The sequence below is a fragment of the Heloderma suspectum genome, chromosome 3 (genome assembly GCF_057233095.1).
Source record: "Heloderma suspectum isolate Gila_16-S chromosome 3, 16-S_ref, whole genome shotgun sequence".
Lineage (NCBI taxonomy): Eukaryota > Metazoa > Chordata > Lepidosauria > Squamata > Helodermatidae > Heloderma > Heloderma suspectum.
In genome coordinates, this window is record NC_139460.1 from 220,614,087 (window position 1) to 220,640,202 (window position 26,116).

The following is a 26,116-nucleotide window of genomic DNA, read 5'->3' on the forward strand; positions in this document are numbered from 1 at the left end:
AATAGCACGGCTGACAAGATTAAAGAATTTGGCCATCTGTGGTCAACAGGCATTTTGTGCTATGAAACAATAAAATGCACAACTTTCTCAAAATGCACAACTGTTAAATCACCTACATTTTAGTCTCTTAGGGGAATTTGCACAAATCTGGGAACTTTTTGCACAACTTTTGCATTTGATAGCTGTTAGTTTTGCACAATTTCCCCATTTTCACAAAATGAACAGCGACTGGAAATGCAAATTGAGGAGAAACAAGCAGCGAGTTGATGCTTGGAGAGACTTGATGAGCTTGAACATTGCTTGTTTTGCCCAGCCCTACTTAGGAACTTGTTAGAGGCTGAAGTAGAAATATATAAAAATCTATCGACCAGAGATGTGAGGCTCCGGGAGGGAAGAATGGGAAAATGGGTGGGGGGCTTTTCCTGTTATTTTGCAAGGTTCTTTTATTTTTCCTCCAAAAAATTGAACTATTTTGGATTATGAAATATTTTCTTTTAGATTGATGCATAAAATGTTTAAGGCAACCTGTTCATATTTTGCTACCCAGCCTTTACTCCTCCCAAATGGTTTCTAAAAGATACATAAGAAGACTTTTATAGAAAGACCAGAGATGTAAAATTTCTGGAAGTTTTGAGGCCATGGGGGAATTTTTTAATTTTTTCTCTGTAAGGTTCCCAGCATAGCTATTACTTCCTTATTAAAATTATTGATCTACTGTATATTTTACTGGCAGACATTTATGAATGCTTTGAGTCATGCTCAGTTTACCAACAAGTGATTAGAGCCATTATATGTGAAGAAAATTGTGCATTCTTGTTTTGTATAACTTGGTTTGCTCATAAAATTATCATGTTTGGTATATTAGATTTAGAAGCCTAATTTAATCAGACAATGGGCAGGGCAGTTTGGTTTTGTTCTACAGACTCTTCTGTTTCTGAACTAGTTCTAGTTAGATGCTGTAGCAATCAATGAATGAAATTCTAAAATCCACATGTAGGGGTTTTAGGTTATTGTAGGTTATCCCACCATTGCCACCGCATGTGACAAAATATCTCTCTTTAAAAATATATATATATATATATATATATATATAGAGAGAGAGAGAGAGAGAGAGAGGGACAGCATGTCTTGGGTCTATGGAACTCAATACCAGAATTTTTAATAAACTTCTCAATTAGACCTCACCATTAGGAAATGCTGCCTCACCTATAAAACATTTAACCATTGTCATCAGAATACACCTTCTCTACCTAAAAGACACTCAGCAGTCTGGTTCCTATGGTGGAGGCATGGGATTGACACAACCACTAGAGACAACCTTTCAAAATGAACAAAAATTAAGATGTTTATTCGATGGAATTGTTTACAAAAGGGGATAAAATGTCACTCTTCTTAAAGGTTCTTAAATTAAATATGCTTGGTTACTATTCCTAGTAGGTGAAAGAGTTTCATATAGCTTAACAAGCTCTCAACAGCTTTTCTTTCAGACCAGATTTCCCTACCCCACAAATAGGAATAGATTTAGGAAGTTCCCCAACTTCCTCACAAATAAGAACAGATGCTGTACATCAGTCTTCCTCTGCCTCCAGTTCTTCCTGTTTCTTCTGGCTTCTGGGATTCTGATGTTTCAGGGACTACTTTCTGAAATTCCCTTAGTTAGCCATATAGCAGGAACCTAAAATGTATTATGTATAACTTGGTTTGCTAGTAAAATTATCTGGTTTGGTATATTAGATTTAAAAGCATAGTCTATTCAGACAATGGGCAGGATCCAATAGTGTGCTACCGTCCAGCATCACTGGTCCTGCTGTGCGTGTGACCTTCCCCTTCCAGAAATGAGTGTTTCTGCTTGTTTTGGGACTTGCCCCCAGAAGTGCAACATCATGGCCACCAGCAACAGGGGCCGTACATGCACCAGTGCTGGCTGCCAGTGGTAGGGAACTATTGGATCTGGCCCAGTAATTACAAATTCACTAACTGATTTTATTTTAATATGTTTTCAATGTTAATGATAATTTAATGAGCAAACCATATTATACATAATATATTTTACATTCCTAGATCAACAAAGTGACTCCAGATCTGTAAAGAGCACTTGAAAACAAGTATTTCACATCTAAATTTTCCCCAAGATCTTTTAGGTTTTCTGGATCTCCATCCCCCCACCCCCAAACAGGTTTTTCCCATGACTTAATTTGGGGGGGAAATTTTACATCTCTAGCGGTGATTCACCAGAAATGTGGATAGTTAGATGCAATAGTCACCCTTTTAAACATAATCCTGCAAAAAGCTTGAGGGAGAAAAAAATTATTAAAAGAGATTACACTGAGTCAAATATAGTGCAAAATATAAACAAAATCTGAGTTGGTTTTATTCTAAATAGTGACTGAAACCCACACTACATAAATAAAATGTGTTTGTTTAATGACAGTCAATTAATTTAAGTGTTCAGGATGAAGAGAGTATAACAGTGACAGGAATAAATGCTATTGAAAGTAGATAGAATAAGGAAGCCAATAAAAACTGAGCCAGAGCATTTGGTAAAGTGGTCTTGTAGTGACATAAAACTAGTTGGCATAATGACAGATACTCCCTTTAATATGACAGGACATAATAAACTATAACATCTACTCCAAACGTTTTGCGATGAATTTGATTGTGTTTGGGAAGCAGCATCTCCTGATGTCATTAACCACAGAGCAGCTAAGGGGAGACAGGAGATTTTCTCTGCTTAAGGATGGGTGATGGTGAAGGAGAATGGTTTGGGGAAATGGGCTATTCATGCCATTCCCCAGCCCCTGAATCCAGAAAAAATAAAACCTAAAGATAAATCCAGTGTCAATGTCAATCTTCACTCTGTCACTGAGAGTAAGCACTGGATGTTATGGTAAGAAGCTAAGCAATCCCCCTTAGGATGTCCCTGCTGTAATGGCTAAGACTGAAATTCATTTTCATTATTAGGGCCATATTTAAAATATACGTATGAAGAGAATAATTCTATGGCCCAAGACTGTGTCTGAAGGGACATGGGATATAGGCCATAAACAGCGCCATGATCTCAGAGGTGAAACTCTCTGCTTGGATTTTCTCCACCCCATTCTCTCCCAGCGGCCATGGGAAGCTCCACGACAGGGATGGGCAAACTCACCCTAGTCTGGGTTGTGTGCTGCTCATTGGAGCCCTGCTGGCCAGCTGCCCCTGCTTGCTAGGCAGTCTGTGGCACCCAGTGGGTGGTGAGCAGCTGCCCGATCCCTCGCCGAGCTGCCATTTTGCATAAAAATGGCAGCTTGGCCTTTTTCCGTAAATGCCCATGTGTGCAAATGGCAACTGTAAAGCAGCCATTTATGCAAAATTACAGGCATAAATGGTCCATTTACGCCTATAATTTTGCATAAACGGCTGCTTTTGCATAAATGGCCATAAGTCGGGCAGTCACATGGGTCTGCAGACTGGAGTCTAGGGGGCCGAACTGGGGGATGTCTGCCAGATTCCATCCCCTTCCCAGACTCCTGTGACATGCTGACATCCTTAGCCAGCGGCTCTTCTTCTAAGGTCTGATGGGTGGGGAAAAGAAAGGCCGTGGATTTGCCAGGTCCAAAGGCCTTTTGATCCCAGTCCCCACTCCCAATATGCAACTCACTTAGACAGGCTCAAAGGTGAAAAAGTGCCAGAGGAGGGCAGAAAGGCTAACAAGGCCTCTGCCGTTTCTCCTGCCCTGTTGGCAAGAGCCTGTCATGGCACTGGGCTCTTGGAAGTCTCCGATCGCATAGGATTACACCGTAAGGCTGTAATTCTGTACCCACTTACCTGGGAGTAAGCCCCATTGAACTCAATAGGGCTTACTTCTGAGTAGGCATGTGCTGTTAACGTCTCTTTTAAAAAATGAGTTCAAGTCAATATCAGTCTCTGGAAGAAAGAAATAATTAATATTCAGAGTTACTCTGCTTCCATGTTCAGAGGCAGTGAATATCTGAATGCAGTTGCTGGCAGGCAAATATTGTGGGGTGGGCTGCGCTCTGCCTTTATGCTCTGCTTATTAGCTTCCTGGAATCGTCTAGTTAGTCACTGTTGGAAAAAGAATAATAAACTAAATGGGCCCTTGGTCTGATCTAGCAGGGCTCTTCTTATGTTATTTACTTTGCGATTGTCTCTCTCACTGTTTGCTTGGACTGCAACACTTGCACCCATTTGACTAGTAGATCAAAAGAAGAATTGCTAGAAAAAAACCTCATTGGCAGAGAAATGGCTTTTGAGCTCTCAAGCTATACAGAGCACTGCGTTTCAGGTCATATCACCGACATCCTGTCAGCACTAATGAGACTTTCTTGCTTTAAAAAGAAACCAAAACAACAGGTTCATAGAACTGATGTTGGGAATAGCTGGTAGATCCATTACTGTTACATTATACCAACTGTATTAGGTCAGGTTATTTTAAGTCCTAATCTGCCTATCACATACTTCTGTTCTGTTGTTAACATGGGATGGTTTCAGTTCACTATTTTTTGGTGCCACTATTTTTTACCCTTCAGTTTCTTAAGGCTTAAACACAGAGCTGTATTTCATAAAAAGCACTTCCCAGATACTCTTCTACCCTAATTTTAAGCTTTATCCTCCAAAAATAAATCTTGAAGATGACATTCAGGCATGGAGATATTTGACCAAAGTTTTAGATTCTTCGTATTAATATTTGGCAAAATTACAAGAGAGTGAAAACTGGACCACTGAAAGTATGAGTTAACAAAGTAAGAGTTAACAGTTCTGTTTACAGCACGGGCTACATCAAAGTAAATTTAAGGGAGCAATCCAAACAATGTGGCTAGTTCAGTGGATGTAGCCGGGTTGTTTCAAACTCAAAGGCATTCCGAAAGCAGTTTGCCAGCTGCCAAGGTGCAACAGAGAAACAAATAAATAGTCGAGGTGGAACTATGTACATGTAAACAGCATGTATACTGAAATGAGCTCTAGGATCATACTTATAATTAAATCACTTTTAATGCAGGCTCTGATTTCCAATTGTTCATGCATTTATAAACGAATTTTTTTCAAGCTAAACAAAACCACTGTAGAATAATAATGCTACTGATACTTTTGGAGGGTCCATAAAAAGGATCCATAAAAAGGTTATGTTGTTTTTGTTTTAAGTATGACCAAATTATACTTTGCATTCAGAATCTCATTAGCATTTTCCATCCATGGTCACATAAAGAACATCTGAAATACCCTAGTTATGTACTTTCCCATTTATACTGCAATGACCAAGTTCTCACATGCTGCAGCTTAGTAAATGTTGCTTTTGAAACAGAAAATGTACAGGTCTAATATTAAAAATGAAAAATAACACAAAATGGTAAGCAAGCCCCTTGTACCAAGGGGCATTACAGTGCAGACTAATTAATAACAAATACACCTAATCAAATTATTGGCTTCACATTTGTCCACAATACAACTACATAAAAAACCCAGAGTACATAATGCCCTGTACTTTATACGAATTAAAATAAGCAAGCATCAGCAATAAGGCAGATTGGATATAGACCTGAGTCTTAAGCACACTAATGTGAAAGAACCATGGATGTCCATGAGAGAGAAGTCTTATTCAGGCATTCTGAAAGAGGTAAAAGTTAATGCATGAGGAGGGGGAGCACCCTAGCTCCATATCGTTTCTCGTGCGCTTGCAACGGCCCGTACTCGTGGAAGACAACCTTCTGAAGAGAAGAGCCTCCTGTATCTGACGATGCCCTCCATGATTGAGGGCATCTGACTGATTTTCTAAATCTGGATCCAAACCATTTTGGTTTGTTTATTTATTGCTTTGTTTATATGAATGTAAAATATGAAATCTACATCGCAAGAGGAATATACCATGTACATCAGCCAGAATTCTAATTCTGATAACAAATGTCCTTATTGCATTTTCTATCAAGTCTTAATAATATCACACATTCAGATAAATAGTGGAGAAGCTCAAAGCTGATCTAAATCTCACGTGTGAAAATCCTGGAGCTTGCTAAAGTTGTAATCAATCGGATTTAGGTGCTCATTTATCTGTGAATAACGTTTTCTGAACTGCATCCACATCTCGTAATTCAGAGCTCCTGTGAGAGCAGGCTTCCCATTCACTTCAATAGAAGGGGTAGCTCTGTGGGCGCACTCCCTCTGCTCCTGCTGAGCTGTCACCTCCACTGAAGTGAATAAAACATACGGCATTGGCGAGCCCTGCTGGATCAGACTAAAAGAACGGCTGAGTGGAATTTACACACACACACACCACACCTATCTTTGTGAGACCATTCATTCCCCATGAATGCAGTTGCGGGGAAAATATCAGGAGACAGTATCCAAGTGTGCCCCTGTGCTAGCATTAACAATGTTGCACTAAGCCAACATTTATGCAATACAACTAGCATTTGATAGAGCAACGGGAAAAAGCAGCGATTTGCTGCTGAATTTCGCTGTCAAAATTCAGCAGCGAATCACCTGGGGTGGACGAAAGTCACTTACCTGTCGTCGAAGGCCGTTCGCGGTGGGGGGGAGGCGCTTCGCTGCTCCCCCCGCGAAGTTCAGGCCGGGGGGGGAGGCTTCCTGCCTCGCCCGGCCGAAATTCAGGCCGGGGAGGAGGCGCCTCGCCTCGCCCGGCCGCGAACACGAAAGTAAAACAAAAAACAAAAAAACACCCCCTGATAGGCTACGTGACGATTCACGTAGCCTATCATGGCTAGATCTGCAAAGTCAGCTGTGATAGGCTACGTGAATCGTCACGTAGCCCATCACGGGTGACTTTAAAAAAAAAAAGCGCGTACGCGAATGGCGGCCCCCATAGGAAGCCGCCATTCGCGTTCCTTATTTAGTCACCGTAGTCTACGTAAATGTTTACATAGACTACGGCGAAAATAAGGGCAACGCAAATAGCGTTGCCCTTATTTTCGCCGTAGTCTACGTAAACATTTACGTAGACTACAGCGACCAAATAAGGAACGGGAATGGCGGCTCCCTATGGGGGCCGCCATTATCCGTACACTCTTTTTTTTTTTTTTTTAAAGTCACCTGTGATAGGCTATGTGACGATTCACGTAGCCTATCACGGCTGACTTTGCAAATCTAGCCGTGATAGGCTACGTGAATCGTCACGTAGCCTATCAGGGGGCGTTTTTTTTTTCTTTCATTGCAATGGCGGCGGCGGCAGCCAGTCGAAAGACCGGCTGCCGCTCCCGCCTCGCTCGAACACCCGCCGAACTGCCGGCCGGACCAGCCACCGGGAGGGACATTCGGTGAAAGTAAGTCCCGTCCCGGGGGGTGTGTGCGGGGGGCGGGGTGTGTGTGGAGGATTTCTCCCCGAAACTTGTTCGGGGGGCCGAACACGTTGGCACTCGGCCCCCCGAAGTTTCGGGGAGAAATTCTCCGCCATCCCTAGAATCACCACCTTTTCTCATCACCCAAGCAAGTGCTAGTTACATTGTGCAGGCGCTGGTTTACACTAGTCCTGGGCACAATTGGATAACACCAAGGGACTGGGGGGGGCGATGAAAGTGGCAGGACATTCGGTGGCGTGTACTTACTTTCAACAAGGTAGCTGAGACTTAATGTTTCTTCTTTTTTCATTCATTCTTAAACAAAAAGCCTGGCTGCTAATGCTACAAACAGCGGTGTGACTGCTCCAGCCTCATCCCTGGTCAAAGTGCTCCTGGCATCAATGCTACTTGATGACATTCTGTCCAGGAATGAAGCTGGAGCAGCTGGTCAACACAGCAACAAGGCTTTTTGTTAAAGAAAGAAGAAAAGGGGGGGGGGAAACTGTAAGCCACCTTGTCAAAACTAAGTACGTCCCCACTAAGTAAGTTCTCCCACTTTCGCCTCCACCCCAAACTTTAGAAAATCGTTCAAAAATGTTGGGCAAAATATTTTGATCCTTTGCTAATTGGAAGTTCAGCATCCTCCTTCTCACGGTGGCCAACCAGATTCCTCTGGGAAGCCCACAAGGAGGACATGAAACAACTCTCTCCTGCTGTTGATGCCTGGAAACTGGTATTTAGTGGTGTACTGCCTCTGAACCTGGAGGTAGCATACAGCCATCATGACTATTAGCCACTGATAGATCTAACCTCCATGAATTTGTCTACTCCCTTTCGGACACGACTGAACGACTGAACAACAACAACAACAACAACAACAAAGCTTGTCACATGAACTTGTGCACACTCCGGGAGAAAGCGGAGGACAGGAAGGCCTGGCATGCTATGGTCCATGGGGTCACAAAGAGTCGGACACGACTTAACGACTGATCAACAACAAAGCTTGTCACATCTTGTGGTAGTGAACTCTATAATTTAATTAAAGGAGCTCTGTTTGCATTATGGAGCTCTGATCCCAACAATAATATATTTAAGTTTGAGGTCATAGATTTTATGGTGACTTAAGCAAGATATAAATGGCTTCAGGGCTGCATCTTCAATGTGCAGATTGAGTATTGCATGAGGTAAAATCCTGAAAGTATTGATGTATGCTATTAACTGAGGCTTCTAGCACATACTTTTTTTTTTTACAAAGCCTAATAGGTTTCCACTAATCTATGACAAGTTTCTCTACTTAGCTTCATGTATATAATTAACTGAGAGTTGGAAACAGATACACTGACAACAAAATCAGGATCTCCAGGGTCACAATACAACTAAGTACATATTCTGCTATAAATAGCATTAATGCAGTCACAGTCAACTGCACAACGCTGTTGAAATCTCTGGTATACAGTGGATTAACTTCAAATCTTAGACGTTTAAAGTTATATTTGCACCCTCTTGCTACTTCAAGGACATTGTCAGCAGCAAAAGAAAAACATATTCAGTTGTTGCCGCAAGAATAATTAATTACCAAATGATTAAAGACTAATTTTGAATTAATTCTACCTATTTATTTTAATTATGATTAAGTTCCAATGGCAAAATGTTTGCACAGAATCATTCAAATAAAATATGAGTAATTATTTAGTGGCTTTTCCTCAATGAATATCTGCCAAATGTGTCTAATTGGGTTCATTAATTTCCTTCTTTCCCTATGGATTATACAGAATAACGGCTGTTCTTATTTAACATGGAACTTTCCTTGTAAATGTGCCACAGAAGCTATTTAGTTGACAATCTTAACATCCACCATCTGTTTATACTGGACACAGCCCTGGTGGAAATTTGGTAGGTCATAAATTAAATAACTGACATATTTGAAGCAGTGTTTTCTTAGACTTTAATAAATACACTGTGAAAGATATTTTGGAGCTATACATATCTCTATATATTTACTCTCCTACACATTTGGATTCACAGTTGTCCTCAGAAAAATACCAAAAATATTTAAAAGTTTTTTCCTACTGCTTTACACTCCATGTGTTCTCCTGTGTTAATGGAGTCAACTGTTATCCAGTGTTTCACCCTGCATCCCTTTTTATGTGTGCTTTAATTTGAGGATTTCATTAAAGAGGTACTGGGGTCATTTAAACCCTGATTAAAGTGAGGAAAAATGAAACTCTGCACATCCAACAAATTGCAATATAAATGACAAATCTCATCTAACAACACAATAATTGCTTCATAGTGATGCAGCAGTTAAGATAAGGAAGCATTAACCAATCAGTATATTATTATTATTATTATTCACAACTCCAGGAAGATTGGAACTGATAGAAAACAATGAAAGAATATGGTATCCATGTTCTTTGAGACCTCATAGGAATTGAACTGGGGGTCATTTCAAGTGTTCTCCCCCAGGTATAGGAAGGTGAAACAATCTCAGTTCCTAAGCCTAATGGACAACTACAATGACCGTCAGTTTGAGATAATTAGTGCCATATGCTAAAAACGGCATACTTACTCTCTGTCAATGACAAGACACGTAACGGCTTCTGCAGCAATAACATTGGCAGTCCTGACATCTTCCCTGAAAGGACAACAACATATATTTTACACATACACAGTAATATGCCAATTGACTCCACAGTACTGTAAAACATTAGCATAATAATGCATCTTCAAATGGGAATTATATTTTAGAGATTTATTATATTTAAAGCATTTACAGTAAATAATGTGTGTGTGTTTTAAATCTTGCAGCTCTTTGGAAATGTTCACCCAACATTAGCATAAGAAGTCATTTTCCAAGTAGATAAGCTGCTTGGTCATTTATATGCCTTTTAACCAATTCATTTATCTTGGTTATGGTGTCTGTGATTTTGCAATTCAGCTCTGTAGAAACGGAGAGCTAATTCAGTACCATGGGCCACATAAGAGGCATGAATATTTAATGGAGTGCCATCACATCAACATAATTTTCATGTCATTTTTATGAACAGAGCAAATACCAAACAAGTTGTTCAGGAGATTACATCCAAGACTACATGAGATGGCAGCAAACTCATATAATTTAAATGTGGGCCTACTCTCTTCAGGATTGAAATGGCAGGTGGGTTGCAATGTAAATTGCACTGAACCTTCCCCCTCCCCTTTGGTTTTTCCCTCTGGAGCTCTTGCTGCATGGCCTTCTGGTTCTGAAGCCCAGTTAAAGGAGTGGGGGGGGATGACAGGATGTGGACTACAGGGAAAACAGCAGCTGGCAGGGGCTCATTTTAAGATCTTGGCCTGCCCCTGTGTTGTGTAGTTTGGGCCTGTACACCATTGTTATTCTGAAAATATCATATACTAATCGGGAACTTATCCTCTGAGGGCCAATCCTTGCACAAAAGGCAGGTATCAGCAGGCCTGGGGGAACTCCAAGGTTTCAAAACTACGAACAACTTTAGGGGAAAAATCCTTACAGGAGGAAAAAATCTTATACTGTCCAATGAGGACCTAACATGGCTCAATGGGCACAGAGCACTGTCTGCTGGAGGGGAAAAACAAAACAAAAACTGGGGAGGGGACTTAATGGAGTATCATGGAAAAGGCCATGGCTAGCTGGAACTCTGAATAGGAGCACACTACATTGCAACAATTTGTTACTGGTCCCATGTTATCCTCATATTTGGAAAGTATGTTAATCCTTTATAAATCTCAATAGACAGACAGACAGACTTTGTTTTTTTTAATGCTGTAAAACCTCTAGCATCATAGAGTGCTGTGATGCTGTTTGAAGGCCATTTGGAACTTTGAGAGCTACTTTTATCACTCTCTGTAGAAATACTGTTCAACCAAAAGAGGTTCTACAAAATAATTCTCTTCTCTTTTTGATGAAAATGCTATTTTTCCATTATGTACAAGTATATAAATTGACCCTTGGCATTATTAATATGAATGCAGTATCAGTCATGTTGGCAATACAATATGGCTTTTTCAAAAGGGATATATATAAATCACATTATGGTACCAGCAAGCCTGTAATGACACATAAATCCTGACAGGTCCCTGCCAAAGCATGGCTAAGTGCAGAATGTTGTGGTTACATATTGCCCTGTATATGCATCTTTATTGCGGACTTTGGTTACCTTTACTGATGGCACTACATATGCTGCATAGAGAAAATTGATTTTGTGGTGTCAAAGCAGGAAGGCAAAGCACAGAATTTATATGTGTTTTCTTAAAAAAAAAATGGTATGGATCTCACTCCCAGTCATATAATATGTTTAAAGAGTCATACACAGAATGAAAATTGCCACATAATAGAGTTTACTAGAGCTTATTTTAGAAATTAAACTCAAACTTTAAAAAAACTGACACAAATGTAGGAATATTAACTCAAGTACATTGTGTCACATTTCTCTACCCCATGCCCCTGCTCGCTATCCAGTCCAGAGTATGGTTCTTATCTTGTTCCATAATATCCTTCTAGGTTAATGTCAATTTTTGTAAGTTGGTAGGTTAAGATGTGAGAAATAATACCACTTCCAAACATGCAGTAGGTTATTAATAATCCTGTTTTTATTAGTCCAAGCGAAGTGTTCATTACAATGCACCACTCTAAACAACCACAGCACCAACCCCCCCAAACCTCCAGCATAAAATCATTATGAAAATGAAAATACAATTTGGTGAGCACTAACTCTGATGTTTTTTCAGCTTCAACTTCAAGACTGTAATCTTCATCACTACTTCCAGAGAGATAGCACTCTTCTTCAGAGTCGCTTTCACTGTCTGAATAGCCCATAGTTAACAGTTTACATCTACCATTTTCCTTCCTGGGAAAACTACTGTTTCTTTCTGTCCAGCGACCCTACCTTGCACTCTGGACTAGCTCTGGAATTTTACAGACCATCCAACTTAAAATCTCTAGACTGGAAAAGGTCACAGCTGCTCTGGGAGTATCTCCTGTGTATCACTGGAAAATGTAAGCAGAGTATATTGCTGAGCCACAAAGAAGTACAAAGTTCATCTACTTGAGGGCACCTCCTCTCACCACCAGTACTTAACAGCTCTGGTGCACTGAGCCGTTCACCCGTCAACAGACTGAGCAGCAAATGCTTTATACCAGCACATACTTAAACATGACACCTGTTAACCCACACAAGGGACTGAGCTAATCTGCATACCAAACCCTTTTCGTTATTATCCTGTTCCCTGGGAAACAGACACATCATTCTTCACTATCAAACTGAAGAGGCTAGATACAACCAAAATAAAAGATGCAGTAAAATTCTAGAAAACAGGCCATATGACCAGTAATTAAAATGGACCAAAGGTCATTCTGGAGAAGAACAAATGTGATTGCTGAGTAATAATATTATTAAATATAATTAACGTGTATTTATCTAGCCTTTCTAGTGACTTTAATACATGTATTATTCACTTATTATTTGTATGTTAGGAGATAAAAGTAACATCCATCTTCTTTTATCTTTTCTTTCATTAACACCTTATTGCAAAAGTTACCTGACAGGTGGATACATGAAGAATGCAGGGTAACATAGTGTACTTATGGAATCCATTTCCATCAGGGGTTTGTCAGGCCCCTTCTTTTCTGGTCTTTAGGAAACCTCTGAAGAACCATCTGTTTTGGCTGGCATAGTGTCTTGGGCTGCTGGATTTATTGGTAATGTCTGTTTTTATTCATTGGTATTAGTAAGCTCTGTTTTTATGGATTTTTATTAAATATGTACTTACTGATGTTTACTGCATGCACTTTATATATAGTTTTTATCTCATATATGGCCTTGAGAGGGTCACGCCCTTAAAGGCAGCCTAAACATAAATTTAAATAAAAAAAATAAAAATAACTATAGTGGCTAGTATCCAACGGTGTCATTCCACAAACTTAAATTCCGCAACTTTAAATAGTGCTAGCAGAGCTCCACCGAATCCTTCCATTGTGCAAGTGGTTGCCCATTATGCCTGCACAACCATTGTGCAGGTCGTTGCACAATGGGTTGCACATTCATCTGCTAAACCTCTTTTGACCATGCAGCTTCAAGAATTAGCAGAGTAAGGGGGGGGGGGCATTGTCTGCAAGTATCCTCTAAAGGAGGTGGTAAACTAAACTTCACAACCCAAGCATCTCATTGCTCAGTACCACATGGAAGGGTGGAAGGAAGTAGGGAAGGGAAGGGAAATGAATTTAATATTCACTATGCTAGAGTATATAATTTATGGCACCATATGCCGTGTTTCCTAAACATTTTTATCAATTGTCACTGAAGCCCTGCTAAGTAAGTGTAGCTCTTCAAGGGAACCCTTGATTAAGACAGTGAAGCTATAGTCTTCTGTTGTACACAATCTGTGCCAAGCAGGTGGCTATGCTGAACTGACAATATTAATCTTTTTTTTTATCCACCAAAGCAGATTCAAATTATAGAGCAGATATGATGTCAGTGGTATGTAATTCGTACACATCCGCCAGTCTTCAAGATCAGATGTTTCTGAAATGTCTCCTTTATCATGATTTAGTCATGGACTTCCTTATGATTCTTTTTAGCAGCTCCATGCTGTCAGATTTTTTTTCTTAACTCCCTTGCTGAGTACCATCACAGACGCTCCAGTGCCAAGTCGTATTTATCCTTGTTTCACATGTGTTAGTGTGGCTGCATTCTCTTGCAACTGGCAGATATACTACAGCTGAAATTAAGTGCACAACCCTATACATCTTTAGACAAGACAAGACAAAAAAAAAAAGTCCTGCAACTTCCAGCACGCCCTAGCCAGCATGGCTGACTGGAGAATGCTGGGAGGTGTAGGACTTTTTTCTGACTAAACATGCATAGGATTACGCACTAGATGATTGATCTAAGTACCTCCCTCCCACCAGTCCTGTACACCATTTGCATTACCTCAGCAAACACAGGTTTGGGGGCATGCATTTGCAAAAGTAATTTCTAGCTCTATTCTTAGACTATAACTGTTCTAAAATACATTTCTTTTTTTGCTCATTAAAAGTGATGATTTCCTTAATTGTCACAACGACTTGCAATAATTCAACATCTCCCCCTCCCCCATGATGAGATACCATTTCTCATATTTAGCTCTGTTTCATTTGGATTTCAAATGAAAGGATTTAGCATCATAGAGATAGCTGTATCTGTAATATTATTCCAAGTCGCCTTTAAATATAACATTGCAGGTGTTATGTAGAAACAGATTTTGCAGAGAAAGTTATGCTCTTTTCCTTCTTTACTAGAACCATTTGTGATCATGCTGGTGATCCAGACGATAGCTTCTAATATTTTGGAATCAAAAGGAAATGTCTATACTCTAATGATACCGCCACAACTGTATCTGAAATCTATATATTGCCTTTTGGTTTTGACAGCTGTGGATATCATCTGTTTGCTTATCTTCCACTTCCCAATGTTCTGTCACACAGTCTAGCGTGACCAAGAAACTGGATCCAGGGCAGAGAGAGGCTGGCCTGATTCTCAACAACTTCTATTGGTTTCTATGGAGTGAAGGAAATAGGCTTCAATCTGCAAGCCATTTGAGAAGGGCGGTAGGGGAAACCTGACCCGCACACCTTGCAGCTCTCTCCAGCCACTTTGTTTCCTTGAGCACCCATGGAAACCACACCTTTCCGTAGACACTCCAGGAAATGTAAAAGGGCAGTTTAAAATGGGCATTGCAGCTTTCTGCAATTTCTCAGCTCTGTTGCTGGAGTTTTCATGGACACTCTAGGAAACACAACAGGGCTGAGAAACTACAGAGAGCCACAATGGTCATTTTAAAGTAAAAACAGGGGAAAAAACACCCAGCAAAGCAGAGCTGGCATCAAGGGGAACGCATGGTCGGTGGGCACCTATCAAGGGCCCACACCCCAGCAGGGGCTCTCTGACAAGAGCCCCCTAGAGTTGCTACTCCTCTTTATCATTTATTTATTTATTTTATTTATTTATTACATTTATATCCCACCTTTTTTCCTCTTTGAGGAACCCAAGATGGCGTACACAATCCTCCTCCTCTCCATTTTAGCCTCACAACAACAACCCTGTGAGGTAGGTTGGGCTGAGAGTCTGTGACTGGCCCAAAGTCACCCAGTGAGCTTCCATGGCTGAGTGGGGACTAGAACCCAGATCTCCTCACTCCCAGTCCAACACTCTAGCCACTACCTCTTGGTCTTGCTCTGGCCTAGGCAACAGTAATGGTGAGAAGGAGCTGTAGTTGGAAGTGGGTTTTTTTCTTTTACTGTAGTTGGAAGTGTTTTTCATGTGTTGTTAATATTGTATTTCAATGTAGTTGAATATTTACTGTAAACCGCTGAGGGATTTTATTATCTTCAGTGGTATACAAGCATCACAAATAAATAAATAAGGAGGAGCAGATGATGGCACGGCCTACTTGCTTGCTGGCTCTCTGCCTGTCAAGAAAACAAGTAGTAGCAACGATGAGCAAGGGATGAGGAGCAATCACAGCTAGTGACAATGATGGTGAGAAGGTATTTTCACTGAGGGAGGGGACCCACTGAGGGTGTCCAAGAATCCTCAAAAACCTGGAGTGGGCACTGCAGCAAAGCGTAGGAAGCTACAGAGAGCAGAAAAGATCTTTTTAAAGTACAAGAAAGGGAAACATATGTTCTTTTCTCTAGCAGAAAAGCCATAGTTGGATACAGCCCATAACAGTTTTCTTTCAGGGATTTTTGTATGTAGTTCAAATGAATACACATTTTTTTTTCTTGTGCAAAATCTGTTACCAATGCTTCCAAATTCCCCTTTCTTGATGAGGGACAATCTGAGTAGAACACAAGGCGCAATGGAACCTCAGACTAGTCATGGAGCAGAATTGAAGCAATCTGCTCATTCTGTATGTACAACCCAGAGGCTGTATGTTGGGAACACGTGAAGTCGCACTGCTGAAGCACTGCTTCAACAGTTTCTGTAAAACCGAATTTTAAAGTTGTTGTTTTTTTTTTAAGTTAAAATGTTCTTTGTTTGTTTTTTGCCACTGACAACATTGTCAATTTAAATTATAGGTTATATTGTCAAATACTCCAATAAACTAGGCTTCTTATATCTGCTTAACCAGTGCTTATTACTTTTTAATTGAAAGGGTGCATCAGTACTCATAATCATAATAATGCCTGGGCTAACTGGACCCACTGATTTCATTGGAAGAAGTAAAGCACAACTGAGGGCGCAATGCTATCAGTTGTGCCTTCCCTGCTTGGAAGCCTCCAGACTCGGCGGCTTCCAAGTTCCCTATGCCCTGCTGGAGGAGTGAGCGGCAAAGGTGATCTTTGCCGCCCTGTTGTCCGTCCTTGGCGATTTTCACTAGATGGGCTTTTCAGCCTGTCTAGTGAGGGTGCTTTGGAGGGGGAGGGAAGGAGGCTGGAGGAGGCTTGGGGTATCTTTATCTTGGCCAGCCCAGTCTTCTCCCCTCTCCACCCATCAGAACACCCCCTTTCCTCTTCCAGGTCCCTTTTCCGACCTGGGAGGGCAGCCAGCAAGATTCTTTCCATGCTGGCTGAGAGGGAGCATGGGAGGGGAGGTCTCTTACCTCTGAAGGGTTTTTCTGCGCAATCCTACAGTCTCTGGGACACTTGTCCAGGACCATAGGATTGTTCTCTAACTTGGCCTGGATCAACCTATGTACTTGACTTTTATATACTACGTGCATCCTACTGCAGGAACTGGGGAAAGAGGGAAGAAAGAATATTGGATGATTAGTATACTAAAATCATCACTAAAAGAAAAGTAACAGCCTTACCTAATAATTTGGAATCTACTACAGTGTCACTAGGAAAAACATATATTATGTTCCCATAAATTGGCTTAAAAATAAACTCTAAAATGAAATTTTGGAGACACTCCTTCCGAAGTGTCATAAATATTTTATGCATGCAGCTCTGCTCTGTCATCTTAGCAATCCCATCTAAACAAGTGAGCTGACTTGAAAAGAAATTAACTCGTTTCCAGCTCCAGTGGGGGGTGACATTATTTCAGCCACAGGGAATTATTTTCCTGGGCATATAATATCAGTGTTAAGAGAACAATTAGAGTTGTCACACACCATATTCCCAGAAGGAAAGGATGGATTTTCATTCCTGTGTTTTATTGAATTGTTAGCGAATATAACTGTTCTGTAAATGGAATCTTACTCAAACAGATGGTTCCTCAAAGTTCTTACCTTTCTTTATAGACTGGACAAAACCATTTTACTTTTCAACACCTAGCATTAGGTCAGACTAACAAGGCATTAATTACTTTGTTTTTTTGCCACCTTCTAATGGAAAACTTTTGGAAGCCTCTCTCAGGTATCCGCTGTTTTGCATGTAACAAAACATAGCCAAGACACAGGTTAAGGCTGAGTATTAAGCCAGCTCATATATATATAAAAAACCTGGCCAAGATCAGTGGGTTAGTCATTATTTATTTATTACATTTATATCCTGCCATTTTTCCTCTTTAAGAAACCCAAGACAGCCTACATAATCCTCTTCCCTCTCCATTTCATCCTCACAACAACAACCCTGTGAGGTAGGTTGGGCTGATAGTCTGTGACTGGCCCAAAGTCACCCAGTGAGCTTCCATGGCTGAGTGGGGACTAGAACCCGGATCTCCCGGCTCCCAGTCCAACATTCTAGCCACTACACCACACTGGCTCTCAATGAAATATATAGGTAGGAATGGAGAATCAGTCTATTTCCAGTCTGTGTCTCTTTCAAATGTGTTCACTCATAAGTCTAATATGTCCTATTTCTGCATTCATCAGGCTGGGGGTGGGGGTGTTAAATCGCACAAAAGTTCTTGTTTCAATATTTATTCAAATATGTATTTTGAAAGTATTTTCTCTGAAAATATGCACTTCTAAATATATTTTCTCTCTGAGCACACATTTCTAACTATTTTCTCTCAAAATATGTATTTTGAATGCAGTCAAGTACATTCTGATGTGCATTAGTTCAGGAGGTGCTGAGCAGATCAGCTCATATCAGAATTCCCAAAGTTGAAATTCTTCAAGCATCCCTAGCAAAGCAAAAAGGCGGATAGCTTCACATAGCAAGCTAGGATGGGAGCAATCAAGAGTATGGGAGTTGAGACAATAAAGGCCATGGCAAGCTAAGTTCCTGTTGGATCACTTAGGGCCAAAACTTTAAATCAGTATCTAGCCACTCCATACTTTTTACACTTTTGCCTAGAGTAAGTGCATCTGGATTGGGATCCTAGTGTGGAGGCTTTAAGAACATTGACCAACTATGGTCAATGTCACCTATTCTACCATCAGATATAAACCCTCTTATCTTCATGGGTACACTGAACTTGTGGGGGAGATGCAGGATCATGTCACCTGGTTGAGCCTTCTGACCTGGTTTGGCCTTCTGATCCCATCCTGACACAAGCATGCTCAGTTGAACATGAAAAAGAGTCTACATACATCAAACTGTATGCACTCACGATTAGAAACCCTCGTGTGACCATAGTTCCTGATCGTGTGTACAGCACAAACATCAAGCTCACATTTGGCTAATGCATATAGCTCAGAAAATGGGCCCACATGGCATCATCCCCGTCCCCATCCATGCATTAATCTATGTATGCAAAGTAGGGTAAGAAGAGTGTGTGTGAGAGAGAGAGAGAGAGAGAGAGAGAGAGAGAGAGAAAGAGAGAATATTGATGGAGTTACTTACCTGTTGTTTACCTGTAGGGTCATACACAGGATAATACACATACATTATTTTAGGTTGATGCATATTCTAAAAACAGATCCCCTACATAAGCAACCTGTTGAGATGGTACAGGTGATCAGAGGCTCAGTCTAAGTTAGCGACAGTACTGGCTATTTGGAGCCTGTACTCTAAGGAGCCCAATTATGGGGGTTTATGGATTTGCAATGATTGAGACCATCACAAGTCCTTATTGTACTATTATTAGTAATAATACTCCATTAGAGATGGTACTGGCTATTTCATACAGAGAACTAGGACAGAGTTTGTTGGCTGGACACCTGTTATGGCTGTTTGACTCACTAACTCACTTTATTTTTCTGCAAAAGCCCAAAATAAAGCTGTAGCTTCTTTAATATCCACAAAATGTGTGTGTGTGTGTGTGTGTGTGTGTGTGTGTGTGTGAGGGAGGGGGAGAGGGAGAGAGAGAGAGAGAGAGAGAGAGAGAGAGAGAGAGAGAGTCTTCCTTTCAGTTTGCCTTCAAATGCTATCTAAATGATCACACTTCTTCTCATAACATCTTAGAACTATGTAGTATGATGTGAAGCAAATTTATGCAGAAGAAAGTCCCACTTGGTTCAATAAAATGTACTCCTAGCTAGTAGATGATAGGTTCCTTTATTTATTTAATTGTCTGGCTTCATACTCAAACTTCAGTGAAGCTTCGAGTAGGTTATTCCAGGGAATTATCAAAGAGCATCCCTACCTCTAGAGGAGTGCACCTGCCTGTTGGCACCTTTATTGTTTAATCTCTATGTAATTAATATCACTACTGTCTTATCAAATGCTTTGTACAAACCAGTATATTTAAGGGTTGGGCCAGCCTCAGTTTCATTGTGTGCTGATGATACTGTCTGTGTGTCCTCCTTACAGGTGGGACTAAGCAGGTTAATGAGGGATTTCTGCAGTTGTTGTGAACCCTAATTGTTAACTATTAATTATGATAAAGCACACATTAGTGCTGTTGGAAAAGATAAGAAACATCACAGGTGGACTATGATGGAAACCAGATTTCTCAAGTTAACAATTTAAATATTTGGGGGTCATTTTCACCAGCTCATGTTCCTTTAAAATCCACATGGTAGCACAGGCCAAAGAGAATGCAGGCCAAACAATCACAGGACTGGTGAAATTCTTTTTCTACAAAGGAGACAAATTAATTCCACCTGCACTCAAGATTTACTCAAAGGCTCTGGGGCAGCTATTCTATGGAGCCCAATTATGGCGCTTTATGGACTTGCAAATGATTGAGAGCATCCCAATTCCTTAAAATAATACTCCATATGGTACATCTTCTTCTTTACTATGACCTGAAACCAATTTACCAAAGCTGATATCTTTGGTAAATCTTAGGATGATAGTATATTGGATCAAGCTATTCTTTGGAAGCAGCCCCAAACCTTCTAAGCTAGGAATGACTTTTATTCCACATAGGGTAAGATCCAACAGTGCTCTACTGCTGGCACCGAGCACCGCTGGTTCCCAGTGTGCATGTGCAGCCCCTTCCATCACCATCAACAACGTTTGGAAGGGGCAGGTCATGCGTTCCAGAAACTTGCATTTCCGGCCATTTTTGGTCTTGCCCCCAGAAGTGCTACATTGCCGCCACCAGTGGTAGAGGCCACTGCTACAGCTAGTTGCGTGCACACCGGGAACTGGCAGTGCTAACCGCCAGCAGTAGAGCACTGTTGGATCTGACCCACAGTGTTCGAATTACATCTTTTACCAGGCAGATAGCAATGTTAAGATTCCCCCCCCTGCATTTTCTGTCATCATACACCTAGGGAAAAGCTTTATATCAGGTGAGGCAATGTATACTGGACTTGGACTTTCACGAATTGCTGGCTGACATAAATATGCAAAGAACATCTCCTTTGTACCCAAGATGGGATATCAGGTGTGCCCTCCCTATGTAGATAACTAAATGTACGTGTCCAGACCTCTGAAGGACAATCACCCTAGCAAGAATGAATAGCTTTTTCCTTCTGTCGTTATGCTGGGCTGATCTAGAGGGATTCCCCTGAAAGAGCTTCTGGGCCTATGTGCTCATTCTGGAGAGCTTGGAACACATTGTGTTGCACTGTAACGTATGTAGTTCTCCAAGACATAAGTTCACTATAAAGTGGTTGGAGCATAAAAAAAAGCTGGGCAGGAGAGGAAATATTGCTATTTCTCCTTACAAACCTGACATACCGGGTTATGTTTGATTTTGCAAATTGTTTCAGTGCAATTTTGTCTATAAAGAAGGAATGGGGAAATTATATGGTTGATTGTCAAGATGATGATATTTAATAATAGGAGGGAGTATCTTAATAGCAAGGTGTTTTAGTATCTGGGTCCTACCAGGGCAGAGTAAAATATTTTTTTTGGGGGGGGGGTAATTGTTTTAAGAGTAAATAACTTCTATAATTTTTGTATTTTTTTAAGTGTAAATGTTGTGGATTGTATTCTGGAATGGTATTATGTCTTTGCAATGGCAATTGGCTAAAGCAATAAAGATTGATTTGGAGTTTAGGATGGCAGTTCATCTGGTCTTTGACTATAGTTTTAGCCTAAATTTAAGCTAATTTAGTTTTAGGCAAAGGATAAACGGCTCAGAATTCAAATAGCATCATATTAAGTGTGCATTCAGAGTTTAAGTAAATGTCCTATTAAAGAAACATTTGCCTAAAAGATATAGATTGCATGTGCATTGCTGTTATTCTGTTTCAAATTTATTTACTCAACTGTGTATTGATTGGTTTTGGCAGAAGCAATACAAGGAGGACAGAAGGGTACTTTTTATATTACAGAAGTAGGACTATAACTGTAGTTTCAGATAAGGTCTCTGATATTGGTGTAACTCTCAGACTACTTTGGATCTCAGATCAAATGCGTATTGGGCAAGGTCTTTTGCCAAGCCAAAATGAGAATTTAGAGGCTAACAATGTTCCAGTTCCCTGCATTCTACACTTTGGTACATAATTGCCGTTTGTTCAAAAACTGAAAGTGGAGCTGGTGATTGGTTACTAAATGAGCTGAAATGGGACTTCCCAGCTGGGCCTACTCTTGAGTCAGTTTCTGTGAATGTAAGCCAGAGAACACTATTCATTGGAAAGCCAGTTAGAGTACAATCCTATGATTCCTGGAAGGTGTCCCAGGGATCGCAGGATACTGCAGACTTCCCCCTCTGTGAACAGAAATGAAGTCTGCCTGTGGAGGTTCCCCTTGGATGGCAGCTGAGCTTTCCATGTCTGTGGCTGTCCTGCCACTGCCAGTGAGGCTCTGCCAGTGGGAAGAGCAAAAAGGGGTGTTCCAGGGGCAAATACAAAGTCCCAACCTTCCCCAGACATGCCCCTGGGACAGGAGAGAAACTATGAGCTGGCATTATTTCCCTCTTATTCAGAGAAAATAACAAAAGAAAAAACCAGCACCAGCAAAATGAGGGTGGCACTGTGTGTGTGTGTGGGGGGACCCACCTTCCACCCTGACAAGACCAGCCGGGCTTAGGAGGTGGTGGTACTTCCACTACAGATTCGCCCTCTGCCTCCCCCGCAGCAATGCCCTGCTTGTATGTTAAGCCTGTGCTGGTTAGTAAGTCTAGCTGCAGAATTTCAGTGGGTGGGAGGGACGTGGAATAGGAACCATTGGTTGAAGTGTGAATTGTGTGGGGAAAAGAGACCCTGAGGCTGTCCGGAGAAAGGGTATTGGAAAAAGCAGAAGCCAGTGAAAAGCAATATACTTGTGAAAAACTAGTATGATATATAACCACCTATTTAAAATATAGCTAGTATGATATAATCACCTATTTAAAGTTATTTATATAATCCACCCAGAGAAAGTTGGTTATTGAGCAGATTAATTTTTTTTAAGTGAAATAGATGTGTTTAACTTTAACAAATAAATAAAAACAGGAAGGGGATGCCACATTGCCATGGTCTAAAAGCCTTCTTCTGTCTCAAAGTCACCCTCCTTCCCCAGAGGCACCATTAAAGATCTGCACACAGAAAAGGTAAGTCTTACTTGAACGAAATAAGATGATGGGCTGTGATCCAAGAAAAATATTGAATTCAACTACTAATATTAAATATTGGGATCACAATTTGGCACACTCTAATAATATAACAGACTGATAACAGACGAAATACAAACTTGCTTTGAGGGGTACCTGATCCATGGGTTACTTTTGATGTAATGTGTTGAAGCTTTGGAGCTCTAAAAAGGCTTGCACAATACGAGAAGAAGAAGGAGACGATGATGATAAAGAAGACGATAAAATGAACAGCATGTTCAGTGGCTTTTCTAACAGCAATACATAGTATAAATGGCAAACATGTACACTGCTTACAGCCACCACACAACTTACATTTTGAACCCCTACCATGGTTGTACTTAAGGCATTCAATGGTATAGTACTACCTTGTCATGCTACTCTATCTGCATTTCTGTATGTCTCTACTTACATTTCAAACATTTATATAAATCCTTAGATTGTACTGTAGCCAGCCTATTCATGTGGCTTTTGTTTGTTTGTTTGATTGATTGATTGATTGATTTGATTCGTTAGCCGACCACCTGGCTGGCTACCCAGCCACTCTTTTATAGTGTACGTTGAAAGTGTCATTCATATTGCAAAGCATCCAGTAAAACTGAGTGTCTTTATAAGAATGCATTAGTAGGTATAATTAATTTTAAGCATAAGAAGTAAGATCTGAAGAAGTAAGATCTGAGCAACTTATTTTGCTTTACATCAGGAAGTAAGATCTGAGCAACTGATTAATTAGATACATTCATCTACCACAAACTACAGATTAATTTATCAAAGTTCTAGACTTAAAAAAATAAACAAACAAAGTTCCAGTTTTCTTATTTCATCTAAGTTTCACAGGCATTTCCAAAGAGTAATACATAATTAAACATATCTACATAAGTCGAATGGATTCTCTAGGTCATTAACATCATGAAACAAATGGGGGGGGGGAAGCACAGAGGAAAATGAGACTAACTTTACAAGTGTCAAATCCTATTAGAATGATACACAGCAACTGTCAGATAGCCCTGTGTTTTGAGGGGCAAACTCACTTTAATGCATCTTCACTGCCATGCACTTGTATCTTCTTTTCACAGCTGTGTGATTCTTTACTGCAACCCAGTTAAGTGTTTTTGCAGTCACACCAGGTTTTTCTGTATATTTCCTTCAAAGTCTCCTATTATGCTTTTCCTGAGAAAGGGCCATATGTTTTTCCCAATCCCCAGATTCTATCCCATAGTTCTTTGAGCCTAACTGCACATTATGACACTGACTCATTCGCCCTTACCCATATGGCAATTAGCATTAAAGAAAAAATACCATTCAGGGGAAGTCTCTCCCCCCGGCGCTACCAGAAAGAATCTATGCTGGATGTGCCTTGAAAGGCTGTTCTCACCTCCCCACACCCACCAAAACATACTCCTTCAACCCGCTCCTTTCCTTTCCAAGCTGTGGCCAGCAACAGGAGCATTTGGGGGAGGGTTTTTTTAACCCCTCCCTTCTTTTCCCATCAAGTAAGTCATCTCCCATCAGCCACTGGGCTCTGCTCTCTGACATGTGGAAGAAGGACAAAAAAGATCCTATGAATGATAGACTAGGGGCACCCTGTACTTCAAACTCAATGGTAATGCTGAACACAGAAACATTCAGTTAAACTTTAGAAAAAACCACATAGGACATCTGGGAAAGCATTAAGATATGAGGAGAACAGAAACAAGAAAGAGAATGATCACACAATAATGTACTGTTGAAGGAGTATGTTAGTAAAAATGCATTAAAGCTAATGTATAGTTTGGCCCTGACTCTCATTTCTTTTGCAGATCATTTCGGTTTTACTTAAAATTGAAGGATCTGTTTTAATTAAGGGTGCACCCCCCAAAATCTGTAATTTTGGCACTTGTTTAAAAAAAGAAGACAAATATCTGTAAACATTTTTGTTATTTTTTTGCTGCCTTTTTCTCAACACCGTTTTAACTACTTCTTTGACTTCACTGTGTTTATCTTCATTTATCCTTACTGCTGTTTGATTAACTGAGGGACTCATATGATTTGTTTATGGGCATCCATGATGTCTTCACATCAGAGATCATGACGTCATCAACAAAAATCATGTGGGTCTCTACAGCCAGATCAAATGGCCATGAGGGCAAATGAGGCCAAGGGCACTGAAGGCAAAGAAGGAGCGGGGGAATGGTGATGGGAAGCAGCAGCAGGCAGGGCAACCAAATAGTGCTAAACCCATCCACAGTGTATTTTGCCAAAGGCACACCGCTCTGACCGACTTTAAGTACCATTGCCCGTAAGGTTAATAAGCAGCAGCCTTTTGCCCCCATACCTCCAGCAGAATAGGAAACCATGGGCTGGATCCAGACTTAGTCATGCTTAGAATAGGCCCAATGAAATCAATGGGAAAAGTTAACAATGACCTGCTCCTTGGAGGAAAGGCGACATATAAATGTAATAAATAAATAAAGCCCCATTGGTTTTAAATTGGTTTATTCTAAGCATCACTAAGTCTGGATCCAACTCCATGTGTGCAACTTGGTGCTGCATGCACGTGCAGTTTGCATCTCCAATCGATTAGCCTGGGGTGCCCATATATAGTCCTTTGTAAAAAGTTTAAATGATTGTTTGTAGTGATAGCATTGTGAGGCCTTGGCAAGGCACTTTGCAGATAAAATTGATCGGATTAGGAGTGTTATTCCATGCACTGTGGATACAGTTAGTGAGCAAGAAGCGGCCTGTGGTAAACCAGTTTTGTGGGATCGGTTCCAGCTTCTTCCTCCTGATGAAGTGGACAAGGTGCTTTCATCTGTAAGGCCGACCACCTGCTTACTTGATCCTTGTCCATCTTGGCTCATTATGGGCTGCAGAGAGAGACTGGGTGAGGGGATCAGGGCGGTGGTGAACGCCTCCCTTGAGGAGGGAGTGATGCCATCAGCCCTCAAGGAGGCAGTGATAAGACCGCTCTTAAAGAAGCCCTCCTTGGATCCCCAAATTCTGAACAACTTTCGCCCAGTCTTGAATCTGCCATTTTAGGGCAAAGTGATT

The 26,116-nt window shown here is 40.8% G+C and overlaps 1 protein-coding gene across 1 annotated transcript in view; it reads right to left on the bottom strand.

Moving 5' to 3' along the window:
• The window catches only part of PRKG1 (protein kinase cGMP-dependent 1), a 988,282-nt gene that overhangs the window by 149,944 nt on the left and 812,222 nt on the right, over positions 1-26,116 (bottom strand). Inside the window, exon 8 of the mRNA XM_084845722.1 lies at positions 9,859-9,924. Coding sequence (XP_084701848.1) covers positions 9,859-9,924 — 66 coding nt within the window. The remainder of the gene's footprint in view (positions 1-9,858; positions 9,925-26,116) is intronic.